Source organism: Macaca fascicularis, chromosome 20, assembly GCF_037993035.2.
Source record: "Macaca fascicularis isolate 582-1 chromosome 20, T2T-MFA8v1.1".
Lineage (NCBI taxonomy): Eukaryota > Metazoa > Chordata > Mammalia > Primates > Cercopithecidae > Macaca > Macaca fascicularis.
Window position 1 is genome coordinate 20,253,128 of NC_088394.1, and position 13,249 is coordinate 20,266,376.

A 13,249-nucleotide genomic window follows, 5' to 3' on the forward strand; every position below is an offset into this window, starting at 1 on the left:
ACATCAGTGAATAAAGTTCACTGCCCTAGTAGGTCTTATATTCTAGTGGGCAGAGACAAGTGATAAAAATAAGTTATATAATATGTGAGAGCGGGATTAGGGATGTGATTTTTTTTTTTTTTTTTTTTGAGGTAGTCTCACTGTTGCCCAGGCTGGACTTAGCTCACTGCAACTTCCGCCTATCAGGTTGAAGTGATCCTCTCACCTCAGTTCCACCAATTAGATAGGATTACAGACGTGTGCCACTGCACCAGCTAATTTTTCTTTTTTTGTAGAGACAGGGTTTTGCCATGTTGCCCAGGCTGGTCTTGAACTCTTGGACTTAAGCGATCTGTCCACCATGGCCTCTGCAAGTTCTGGAATTACAGACATGAGCAACTGTGCCTGGCCTTTTGTTTTTTTTTTTTTTTTAAAGAGCGACAGGGTCTCCAACTCCTGGGATCAAGAGATTCACCTGCCTCAGCCTCCCATAGTGCTGGGATTACAGGCATGAGCCACCGCACCCAGCTGAAAATTTTTTTTTTTTATTAAAGTGGGATTCCAGTTTTTTTGCCTATCGAATTTGCAAAAAAAGTTTAATGTTCATGTGGTAAGAAGTGTAAGGAGACTGACAATCACATATTTTGTTATGTTGAAACAATCTCAAACTTACAGAAAAATTGTAAGAACAGTATCAAAACCTCCCCTCAACCAACATTTGAAAGTAGTTGCTGACACAATGGTCTTTTTCCATCCACCGCCAAGATATCTTATTATATATTTTCCATAAACCTACATAATCACAGTACAACCATCAAAATCAGGAAATTAACATGGATATATTATGACCATCTGCTCCTCAGATACCATCCAAGTTGTCTGTAGGTTGTTTGAATAAGACTGTTTTTAGCAATAAGATCCAGTCTAGAATTGTGTTAAATTTGTCATGTCTCCCTCAAACAGTTCCTTAGTCTTCCCTTGATATTCATGACTTTATTGCTTTTGAATAATCCTGGGCCAATTATTTTGTTGAATGTCCCTTAAATTAGATTTGTCTGTTTCTTCATTGATTAGATTCAGGTTATACACATCTTTAGCAGGAATATCACAAGAGTGATACTCTGCTCCCTTGCAGATTGTACACAATTTGATTTGTTCCGTTACTGGTGATATTAACCTTGATACCTCGATTAAGGTAGTTTCTACTAAACTTCTCTAAAGTTATCTTTTTCTTTTTGTAATTTTCATTCTTACTTATTTTTTTGAGACAGGATCTTGCTATATTGCCCAGGCTAGTCTGGAATTCCTGGGCTCAAACAGTCCTCCCACCTCAGCCTCAGTGTAGCTGAGATTACAGGCCCAAGCCACTGTTCCCAGCTCTCTTTGTAATGTCCTTCCTCAAACATTTTGGGCTTATGCATTTACTTTTTTATCAGTATGAACTCAATAGTACCTATTTTGTTCAGTGTGTTTCTATCTTTTACTGGATTGTGATGCTTTAAATATCCAAGATTTTGTCATTAAGCTAGCTTCTGTGGACTTTTGACATGACAACACCGTTCTTTGGGCACATCATTACTTTCTGGCACAAAAAGATATTCCAGGCCCATATGTGCTTTCCCTGGTACCAGGTCATCTTCCTTTGTGAGCACCCTCATCCTATGACAGGTAGCTGCCACCATCCTCTCATGTTTATACCCTTATCCTGTTCAGGCTTTAAATCCTGCAACAGACCACTACTGTCCCTCAGCATTGATGCCCTCCTTACCCTAAATAGTTTCTGACATCTGATATCTGGCCTCACTGCCCTCCCTTCCTTCCTGTATGGGTGACCTCCTTGTGCTGCTGAGGCTTTGACACCCCACACCTGAGCACCCTCCTGCATGAATGTCCTGGTCTTCTGCTCCTAGTCCTGGACTGTCTCCTCTGCAGGACACCCTCACCCAACTCCGGCTCTTGACATCCCATGCCTGGCAACCAGGGTTACTCACCGCCCTATAGACTCCATCTTGCTCAGTCTCACCTTATTAATTTCATGTTTTTATTTGGTAAAAACAAACTGGCATATTCTTTCAAGAGTTCATTTGAACCGGCAATTGATCCTAAGAAAGTAATTAGATAGATGTACAAAGGTGTCTGTACAAGGATGTTCGTCATAATGTTGTTTGTAATTTAAAAAACAAAACAGTGTTATCAATAAGGATTTTTTTTCAGATATATTATAAATTTTCAGGTAAATTTAGAAAATGGACTATTATTCAAGTATTAAAATTGATGTGTTATTTTTTTTAAACTGATATGGAAAGATACTCACAGATTAAGTTCGGGAGTAGGGAGTTGGTTTCAAAAAAGAATGATAAAATCCACTGGGGGCTATATAGTATAGAGATAAGCCTGCATTCCAGTCTTGGTTCTGTCATCTGTCTGTTTCTCCAATTTATCCGTGAAATGGGGATAATAGTAGTACACACTTAAAAAGTTGTGAGAATTAAATTATTTAATGCATGTAAAGTGATCAGAACTGTGTCTGGCTAATATAAGAGTTTAACATTAACTTAAGACCATGGGAAGAAATTAGCAATAATATCTGATGTTTATTTATTTATTTTTTTTTTTTTTACTTTTTTTTTTTTTTTGAGACGGAGTCTCGCTCTGTCGCCCAGGCTGGAGTGCAGTGGCGCGATCTCGGCTCACTGCAAGCTCCACCTCCCGGGTTCACGCCATTCTCCTGCCTCAGCCTCCCGAGTAGCTGGGACTACAGGCGCCCACAACCACGCCCGGCTAATTTTTTTTGTATTTTTAGTAGAGACGGGGTTTCACCGTGGTCTCGATCTCCTGACCTTGTGATCCGCCCGCCTGGGCCTCCCAAAGTGCTGGGATTACAGGCGTGAGCCACCGCGCCCGGCCATCTGATGTTTATTAAGTACTTGTATCAGGCACTAGCCTCAGTACATTGTACTTGAACTATTTCATTCGTCCTCCCAATTATTTAATGAAATAAAATTATAATTACTCTCTAGATGAAGAAACTGAGTCCTAGAAAGGCTATGGCACTGGTCCAAGATGATAGAGCCTGGTGTTTGAACTCAGGTAGTATGACTCTAGGGCTTGAGCTTCTAATTGCTATACTCTGCTGCCTCGCAGACCAAAAGGAAAGTGGTGATTACCTTTGAGTTGTACTTTTATTTTAATTATCTCTGAGGTGACTTTTATTTTCATTTCTCTATTGTGTATCATTTATTTTACACTTCTCTATTATTGAATCTTTTATAACAAACACTAATTACTTTAATAAACAAATATAGGCTGGGTGTGGTGACTGTAGGTTGGGCGTGGGGGCTCATGCCAGCACTTTGGGAGGCTGAGGAGAACAGATGGCTTAAGCTCAGGACCAGCCTGGGTGACATGGTGAAAACCCATCTCTACCAGAAATACAAAAAAAATTAGCCAGGTGTGGTGGCACACATCTGTGGTCCCAGCTAATGTGTGGTCCCAGCTACTCAGGACACTGAGGTGGGAGGATCACTTGAACCTGGGAGACAGAGGTTGTAGTGAGCCAAGATAGCGCCACTGCACTCCATCCTGGGTGACAGAGTGAGACTCTATCTCAGAAGAGAAAAAACAAAAACAAGTATAAGTTCAAAGCCTTTTTAAAGGGATTGGGAGCTTGACTGAACTCTTGTTGCCCAGGGATAAATTCTCATTCATTAGCTTAGGCCGCATTGATCTATGATCTGGCTCCTGCTTCCCTCTCCTTGTACCTCCACTACTATGCAACATGCAATCTTGGCTCCTTGCCAAGCTATACTACATGTTGAATGTGATGTTCCCACCAACAGGGTAGACTCATTTTCAAGGCTTAGCCTCAGTATTTTCATCTCAGTAGCCTTCCCCAAACTCTCTGACCCCTAAAGCAGTTAGACTCCTTGTTCTTATACCTTTGTATTAGCACTTACCCACACTATGTTGGAATTAGCTATTGCTTTTTCCTCCTAGTAGAATGGACTCTTTGAGAGCATGAATTATGTTTTATTTATCCTATTCCTAGCATGTAACCAAGTATCTATAATTCAGATTTTGTGTCAATGATAGTTCAATATTTTATTAATAATGTCATACCTACCACATATTGTTATTTTATACCATCATTTTCAATTAATTAGAACTTCCTTATGTTAGAATATACCTGGATGTTAAAGTAATCAGAAGCTAGAATAATTTAATAACTAACTTTGTTGGTATTCTTGATAACCAATAATTGTTTGCTATGCCCTGATTAATCTTTGCAGAAAGCCCGCTTATCTACCATTTTATTTACTGACAACTGTGAAGTAACCCATGACCAGCTGTGTGAATTGCTTAAGTATGCAGTTCTGGGCAAATCCAATGTTCCAAAACCCAGGTATGAAATGAACTTAAATGGTGGGTATTGACCACAGGTTTCTTTTTTCTTTTCTTTTCTTTTCTTTTTTTTTTTTTTTTAACCTCTCCCAAGGCTCTATCATTCAAACCAGAGGTTTCAAACTGGCTTATCAACATTACTTTTTTGCTCTACAGCACATCCTAAATTTTTTTCATGATGTCTGCCAAGTGTTAATTCTGGAAATTCCTATATAAAAATCTACCTTTTCTTCTTCCAAAAACTCAAAAATGGCAGCTATCCCTATATTCCCACATGGCAACAATTTGTCAAAGCTGAGTGGTGGTCTCCCCCATTATATGGGACATGTATACTCCAATGTCCTACCTGGCCTGCTTCCCGTATTTACAGTATCTGTCTGGCTACTATAGGTATTTTAGTTTGTTTCACCTGATGCAGACTCAGTTGAAATAACAATGATTTGTGAAGAATTCTAGTTAATCTTTTTTCTTTCTTTTACAAATAAAGGACAAAGAGAGCCCAGGCATTGTGGCTCACACCTGTAATCCCCAGCACTTTGGGAGGCCAAGGTGGGAGGATTGCTTGAGTTCTGGAGTCTGAGACCAGCCTGGGCAACATAGTGAGACCCAGTCCCTACAAAAAAAAAAGAGAATCTTACTATTTTGATATTGTTGGTGCCATTATTAAGTGTCTTATGAAAAATGTTTTGTATGTATACAAATAATACATCTTCCTGGGAGAGGTTGTTATGAATTGGCTAGCTACTTTGAGAACTGTCTTCTCCATCAACAATTACAGCCATCAGTCTGTCAGTTTATCTAAAACTTTTTTTTTTTGGTAGGTTTTATGTCTCTATTGCAACTACCCAACTTGGCCATTGTAGCCCAAAGCAGCCATATGTAACACACAGACAAATAAGCACGACTGTAGTTCAATAGTCTTATTTACAAAAACGGGTGGAGCAGGATTTAACCTTTTTTTTTTTTTTTTTTGAGATGCAGTCTCGCTCTGTCACCCAGGCTGGAGTGCAGCAGCACAATCTCCGCTCAGTGCAACCTCCACCTCCCAGGTTCAAGTGATTCTCTTGCCTCAGCCTCCAGAGTAACTAGGATTATAGGCACATACCACCACTCCCAGCTAATTTTTTTTTTTTTTTTTTTTTTGAGACGGAGTCTCGCTCTGTCACCCAGGCTGGAGTACAGTGGCCGGATCTCAGCTCACTGCAAGCTCCGCCTCCCGGGTTTACGCCATTCTCCTGCCTCAGCCTCCCGAGTAGCTGGGACTACAGGCGCCCGCCACCACGCCCGGCTAATTTTTTGTATTTTTAGTAGTGACGGGGTTTCACCGTGTTAGCCCAGATGGTCTTGAACTCCTGACCTCGTGATCCGCCCGTCTCGGCCTCCCAAAGTGCTGGGATTACAGGCTTGAGCCACCGCGCCCGGCCCAGCTAATTTTTTTGTATATTTTTTTAGTAGAGATGGAGTTTTACCATGTTGCCCAGGTTGGTCTTGAACTCCTGACCTCAAGTCATCTGCCTGCCTTGGCCTCCCAAAGTGCTGTGATTACAGGCGTGAGCCACTGTGCCCGGCCAAAACTGAAATTCTTAAAGCCAGCCATTTGATTACCTGGCTTAGGAAGGACTGCAGAGTAGGTTGGGATCTTAGGGATGACTTTGTTTGATTCCAAACAAATCTTAATCAATAGGACAGTGAATTTAAATGCATTGTGTTTTGCTTGGTATTTTACTTGATTTGAATGCAATAAGTATTTATCTCTATGGATCTTTATTTGAATTCTGTGCAATAATGGCTGTCTTCCAGTTTCAGGCAGATAGTGAATGATGATAAATTCTACTCACTCTGACGCACTGCTTTTCCTGCTCCTTCTCCCCTATTTCCCCTCTATATGCCTGTAACTGACTTAAGGCCATCTCTCTTAACTGTGTTGGTTTGATTTCTCGGCAGCTGGTGCCAGCTTTTTCATCAAAACCACCTAAACAACGTAGTGGTTTTTGTTCTGCAGGGAATGAGTCAGCTACACTTTTACAGGTTCTATTTGGAGTTTGGATGTCTTCGAAAAGCATTCAGACATGTAAGTTAAGAAAACTTTGCACTAGGGGCTGAGTCTGTCCTCCCATTCTGATACTAATGCATGTGTCAGGGACCATGCTCCTTGGCAACCTAACTGAACAAACAGTAGGGGATATATAAAGCAAAAGGACCTTAGAGGCCTCATGTAGATTTGTCTCTGATTTTCTTTGGAAATCTAGGCAAACACTTATTCCCAGGTTATAATCTGTAGCTCCTAGGTTGATATTGTTCTATTTTATTTGGGCTATGGTGTTTTCAGAAATTATAAAATATATATACAAGCTGTGTTTTCTACCTCTCTTTAAAAAAAATCACAAGATTGGGCACCCTTAAAACAGTATATGGAACTGAATAGCAGTTGTCATCTTTAAAAAGAGGCACCTGCTTTCCATTTTCCCATAGCCTCTTCCATTTCCTAGTGACCCATTTCATCCATTTATCCCTGAAGGCATTTGAGTTGGTGAGCCCTAATTTAACTTCCCTGGGTCACCATTTTCTTTTTTTGCTTTCATTTATTGAGCACTCCCTGTGTGTCAGGCTCTCTATTAACCATGGACCACATGCTACACATATCATCTTCAGTTATCACAATAGTCTTATAAATAGATACTTTTTAATTTCCATTTTGTATGTGAGAAACTGAGTAACTTGCCCAAGTTCTGGCCTGTAAGTGGTAGCGCTGAAATTTAAGCCCAGGTGAACCTGAAGCTGAAGCTCTCAACCTTTTTGCCCTGTGGTACCATCTGTTCTGATGGCAATGGCATGCTTTCCAATGAAATAATAGATTTGGAAGAACTTTGAAAATACAAAGGGACTTTTCTTGTCTAAGTTGTACGTTTCTTTAAAGTTTGTCTTTTTTACGATGTATAATCACAGGGATCGATTAGCGTTGTGTGGCTTCATTTACTTAGTCACTTTTCTATATTAAGGAAACAGTTCTCATTTTAAAATGCTAACAATTACTGTCTAGAACTTTAAAAGCACTGAGCTGACAATAAAAGTCCAGGCCTTTCACAGTATTTTAGCTGTTCAACCATTTTTTTAAAACCTGTTAATATATTTTCAGAAATTCCGCTTGCCTCCACCATCATCTGATTTTCTAGCTGATATTGTTGGGCTACAAACAAAACAAAGAGCTGGAGATCTGCCCAAGACAATGGAAGGTATAGCTATGATGCTGGTTTGATGATTTGCTCACTCTAAAAGATGTGGATATGATTGTAAGTAGGTTTAGCACAACAGAACTCAATTCTAACTAACTTAAGCACAAAAACAATTTTTGTTTTTTTGAGATGGGGTCTCACTCTTGTCACCCAGGCATAAGTGCAGTGCTGTGATCACACAGCTCACTGCAGCCTTGACCTCCCAAACTCAAGCAGTCCTCCCACCTCAGCCTCCTGAGTAGCTGGGGAACTATAGGCACGTGCCACATTCCCAGCTAATTTTTTTTTTTTTTTTTGAGAAACGGGGCTCCGCTGTGCTGCCCAGGCTGGTCTCAAACTCCTGAGCTCAAGTGATCTTCCCGCCTTGTCTTCCCAAAGTGCTGGGATTATAGGCATGAGCCACCATACCTGGGCCACAAGAACAGATCTTTTAAGGAAAACTGGGCAGGTACCCAGGGAGGTTAGATAGCAGGAACCACAGCCAGGGTTCATGCCTCAGAAACCATCTGGTTAGATAGCTAAGGATACCTGGGTATCACTAACATTGGACTGTTATGAATTACTCTGAATAATTTCTAAACTGTCACTGGGTCTTTGTACTCACCAGTGTACAGGTGGGAAGGAAGATCATGCCTTTCACTAATATAAGGGATACTTGCTGATACTACTCACAGTGAAGAATAAATAGGCAGGAGGTTTAGATATTAGCCAGCTGCAAGATTCATGATAGCAGTGTTTTTCAAACTATGGGTTGTGTCTGATTAGCAAGTTTTAGCTAACCTTTTTGGTTTTTCCAGGAGGTGAGTGATAGAATAGTATAGGACTTATCAGAGTTCATTGCATATAGTAAGGTTAGGTATTGTTCAATGATACTGTATTTTGTGTTCAGAAATTGAATAATATCAACCAGTGTTGAAAAAGTAGTGAGGAGTAACTTGATTTCTTATCTCCTCTAGAAATGTGCTTGTATTATCCTCTGTCCTAATCCCCACTTTTAATTTTCTATCCTTCCATTGTTCTCTTCTTCTCATGGATGCCCATTTTTGATCTGCAGTTGTATTTGATTTGATCTGCATTGTATTTTAAACATCTGTGATTAAATCACAGAGTAATCATGAGATTCTAGGTTCAAGTAAAAACATCACATTGTGAAAGAAAAGATGTAATCAGGAAAAAGAAATTTGACATGTTTGAAGAGTACAGCTTGTTGGGCATGCTGAGAAGAACAGGAGGAGGCAGTGATGAGAGACAAAGCTGGAAAGGCAGATTAAAGCCACACCCTGCAGGCTTTGTTTTTATTTTATTTTTTATTTTTATATTCTGTACCAGCCACAGAGAGACAACCTGCAGGCTTTGAATGCCATGCCAAAAGAATTTTGGATTTTATTCTGTAGGCCTTGAGGAGCCAGAGAGGTTATGGCAACTTCTCTATCCTCTTAAGTATTTCACTTCATCTTCCCATGCTAAATATCACAGTCCCCAAGGCGTAGTCCCTCGCACTCTGATCTTCGTTAATCAGTCTTTCCTTTGGAGTATTCGTCTGTTTTTGCCAAGTTCACCTATTAGTTTTCTTTGAATGACTCCTATATCATTATCTCTAGGTCTGATGCCCTAGCTTGCAGGCCTGCATTCTCAACTGCCTGCTGAATATTCCAATTGCTATTTGGATATTCTACTGTCCTCAGTCACAACATAGCTAAAAGCATTTTTCTCATCCTCAAATAATGGGCTCTTCATATTCCCTCTTGTTGGTGTCATTTTTCTCTAAGACACCAGTGTTGAATTTTACAATTTTCTTTTGGCTCCCTATCCCCAATCTGTCTGCATGCCTAATTCCCTTTGCTCCTATAAATCTCTATTCAGATGTCAATTTAACAGAGACCTTCTCAGATCATCCTATAAAAAACATAAGACAATAACCCTTTTCCTGCCCCAACATTTCCTATCCTTTTCCTTTTCTTCAAAGCCCTTATCTTACCTGATATATTACATATTTATTTGTTTATTATCCATATTTCCAACTAGAAGTTAAATTTCATGAGGAATTTTGTTGGTTTTGTGCATTGGGAAATTCCTAGTGGCCAAAACAGTGCCGGGTATATAATAAAGTTATAGATAAATATTTAAATATTTTGCTGGCTGAATTGAGTTATTTTTTCACCATGTTCTACCAGTTTTTTGTGTATGTTTTATATATATCCCTTTTCCTCCATCCCTTTCACTATCTTAATTCGGATGCTGGTAACAACTTTTTTTTGAGACAGAGTCTTGCTCTGTTGCCTAGGCTGGAGTGCAGTGGGATGATCCCGTCTCACTGCAACCTCTGCCACCTGGGTTCAAGTGATTTTTGTGCCTCAGTCTCCTCAGTAACTGGAACTACAGGCAGGCACCACCACACCAGCTAATTTTTGTGTTTTTAGTAGCGACAGAATTTCACCATGTTTGACCAGGCTGGTCTTGAGCTCCTGACTTCAAGTGATCCACCCGCCTCAGCCTCTCATAGTGCTGAGATTACAGGCGTAAGCCACTGCACTTGGCCTTCTTTCTTCAACATTTATTTTAAGTTCCGGGGTACATGCGCATGATGTGTAGGTTTGTTACATAGGTAAATGTGTGATGTGGTGGTTTAGTACACAGATCAACCAATCACCTAGGTATTAAGCTCAGCCTCCATCAACTATTCTTCCTGATGCTCTACCTCCACCAATCCCTCTGACAACCCGAAATGTGTGTTGTTTACTCCCCATGTGTCCATGTGTTTTCACCATTCAGCTCCCTCTTATAAGTGAGAATATGTGGTGTTTGGTTTTCTGTTTCTGCGTTTGCTGAGAATAACGGCTTCCAGTTCCATCCATGTCTCTGCAAAGGACGTGATCTCATTCCTTTTTGTGGCTGCGTAGTATTCATGGTGTATATGTACCACATTTTCTTTATCCGATCTATCATTGATGGGCATTTGGGTTGATTCCATGTCTTTTCCACTTGCATGTATCTTCATAACAGAATGATTTATATTCCTTTAGAATATACCCAGTAACAGGATTGCTGGGTCAAATGGTATTTCTGCCTCTAGCAGATGCTCATAATTTTTTGGCCAGAATTACTGTAAAGCACTTTCTAGCCTCTTTCTACTTCATTGTCTTTCTTTCTTTCTTTCTTTTTTTATGTATTTTTAAAAATTTAGGCCAGGTGCAGTTGCTCATGCCTATAATCCAAGCACTTTGGGAGGCTGAGGTGGGTGGATTACCTGAGGTCAGGAGTTCGAGACCAGCCTGACCAACATGGAACAATCCCATCTTTACTAAAAATACAAAATTAGCTGGGTGTGGTGGTGCATGCCTGTAATCCCAGCTACTCAGGAGGCTGAGGCAGGAGAATCACTTGAACCTGGGAGGCAGAGGTTGCGGTGAACCGAGATTGCACCGTTGCACTCCAGCATGGGCAACAAGAGCAAAACTCTGTCTCCAAAAAAAAAAAAAATCTAGAGACAGGATCTCCCTCTGTTGCCCAGGCTGAAGTGCAGTGGTACAATCTAAGCTCACTGCAGTCTCAAACTCCTACATTCAAGCCATCCTCCTGCCTCAGCCTCCTGAGTAGCTAAGACTTGCAGTCATGCACTACCATGCCTGACCAATTTTTGTTTTGGTAGAGACTGGGTCTTGCTCTGTTGCCTAGGGTGGTCTCAATCTCCTGGACTCAAGCAATCCTCTTGCCTTGGCCTCCCAAAGTGCTGGGATTACAGGCATGCCATGCACCCAGCCTCTACTCCATTTTTTACAAATCTTTGAGGTTGATGTTTCTTAAAACACTGCTTTAATTATGTCACTTCCACTTTCAGGAACTTTTTGTGGCTCCCCATTATGTATTAAATGGTGGATGAAAATTATCCTCTTCTCTCAACTTTGTTTCCTATACTTGTCTCTTGCACAGACCTTTTTTTCTTCATCACTGGTCTACTGCCAAACCAAGTTTACTCTACGTTTCTGTCTTACCTGGAATGCCCTCTTCTACTTATGATACTTTGGCTCTTTTCCTCACAAGGACCAACTACTCACTTAGGCCATCTTGAGCAAGTATTGTTTGAAGAAGGATATATGTGGGTAGAAAGCCAGCAGGAACCTAAGTACCCCTAGTGAAGAGACTTTCTCCAACCCTCTCATAACATCTACTTATCTGTGTGTGTATTTTCCTGTTCTGACTAGTGAGTTCTCACTGTCTCTCTGTCTCTCTCTCTCTCTCTCTCTATATATATATATATTTTTTTTTTTTTTTTTTTTTTTTTTTTTTGAGACAGAGCCTTGCTCTGTTGCCCAAGCTGGAGTGCAATGGCACAATCTCTGCTCACTGCAACCTCCACCTCTCAAGTTCAAGCAATTCTTGTGCCTCAGCCTCCTGAATAGCTGGAATTACAGGTGCATGCCACCACACCCGGCTAATTTTTGTGTTTTTAGTAGATATGGGGTTTCACCATATTGGCTAGGCTAGTCTTGAACTCCTGACCTCAAGTGTTCTGCCTATCTCAGCCTCCCAAAGTGCTGGAATTACAGGTGTGAACCACTGTAACTAGCCCAGTTCTTTATATTTTTTAGTGAAAATTCTTAAAGCAGGCAGTCTGATCAACTGATTTTTCCTTTTAAGAGCATGTCTTGATAAGGAATATCAAGTCATTGGTCAATCTATAGATGACCTCTCTTGAGCCGGGTCATACCCTTAATCCAATCAGTAATGGTCCCTGGTTAAAGAACAAGCTTTCGCTGCTTAAATAGGTGGCTGAGGGTGGAGTATATTTAGCTAGAATGAACCGTAAGGGAGTGACAGGCACTGTAAAGAACAGGTTGAATATACCAACTATCTGAATTCTGTGTTTTTTTAAGACTCAGTTAATCTTTTCCTTTCTTGATCTCTGACACTCCAGTGTAAAGTATATTCTTCCTCCTATCCCTTTATTGTTTTAGCTCATTTGGGACTTCATTTTCTGTGTTTTTTTGTTTAGTTTTGTTTAGTTTTGAGACAGAGTCTTGCTCTGTCACCCAGGCTGGAGTGCAGTGGCACGATCTTGGCTCACTGCAAGCTCTGCCTCTTGGGTTCACGCCATTCTCCCACCTCAGCCTCCCAAGTAGCTGGGACTACCGACGCCCACCACCATGCCCGGCTAATTTTGTTTTTGTATTTTTAGTAGAGACAGGGTTTCACCATGTTAACCAGGATGGTCTCGATCTCCTGACCTCGTAATCCACCTGCCTCCACCTCCCAAAGTGCTGGGATTACAGGCATGAGCCACCATGCCCTGCCTCTCTGTGTTCCTATAATTGTAATAGATTGCAAGGCCCTAAATAGTTGGGGCTGAGTTTTATACATCTTTTGATCTTCCCTGTGCTTAGCCTATGCAACCTCAGGAGACATGTCTTCTAGGGTTCTTAAATACACATTCTAATATACGTTCAATTGTTTTTCTTTTAGGGCCTTTACCTTCTAATGCAAAAGCCACCATCAACCTTCAGAATGACCCCATCATTCAAAAGTATGGCTGTAAGAAAGTGGGCTTGACCAGATGCCTTCTGACAAAGGAGGAAATGAGAACGTTTCACTTTCCATTACAAGGTGGGCTTAGGCCTAATCTGATATTGCCAACAATG

At 40.7% G+C, this 13,249-nt stretch overlaps 1 protein-coding gene across 36 annotated transcripts in view; it reads left to right on the forward strand.

Annotated features, from left to right (window-relative positions):
• Positions 1 to 13,249, forward strand: part of REXO5 (RNA exonuclease 5) — a 43,579-nt gene that overhangs the window by 2,369 nt on the left and 27,961 nt on the right. For 22 of the 36 annotated variants that reach the window (XR_012429351.1, XR_012429352.1, XM_074027962.1 and 19 more), the window contains 4 exons: positions 4,269 to 4,381; positions 6,325 to 6,451; positions 7,517 to 7,613; positions 13,074 to 13,214. The exons of 1 other annotated variant lie outside the window; for it this stretch is intronic. Coding sequence is in view for 18 of the 35 variants with exons in the window: in XM_045382993.3 (XP_045238928.2) it covers positions 4,269 to 4,381; positions 6,325 to 6,451; positions 7,517 to 7,613; positions 13,074 to 13,214 (478 nt within the window). In the remaining 17 variants the exon portion in view is untranslated. The remainder of the gene's footprint in view (positions 1 to 4,268; positions 4,382 to 6,324; positions 6,452 to 7,516; positions 7,614 to 13,073; positions 13,215 to 13,249) is intronic. 13 more of the 36 variants (XM_074027954.1, XM_074027976.1, XM_074027955.1 and 10 more) reach the window with 3 other exon arrangements.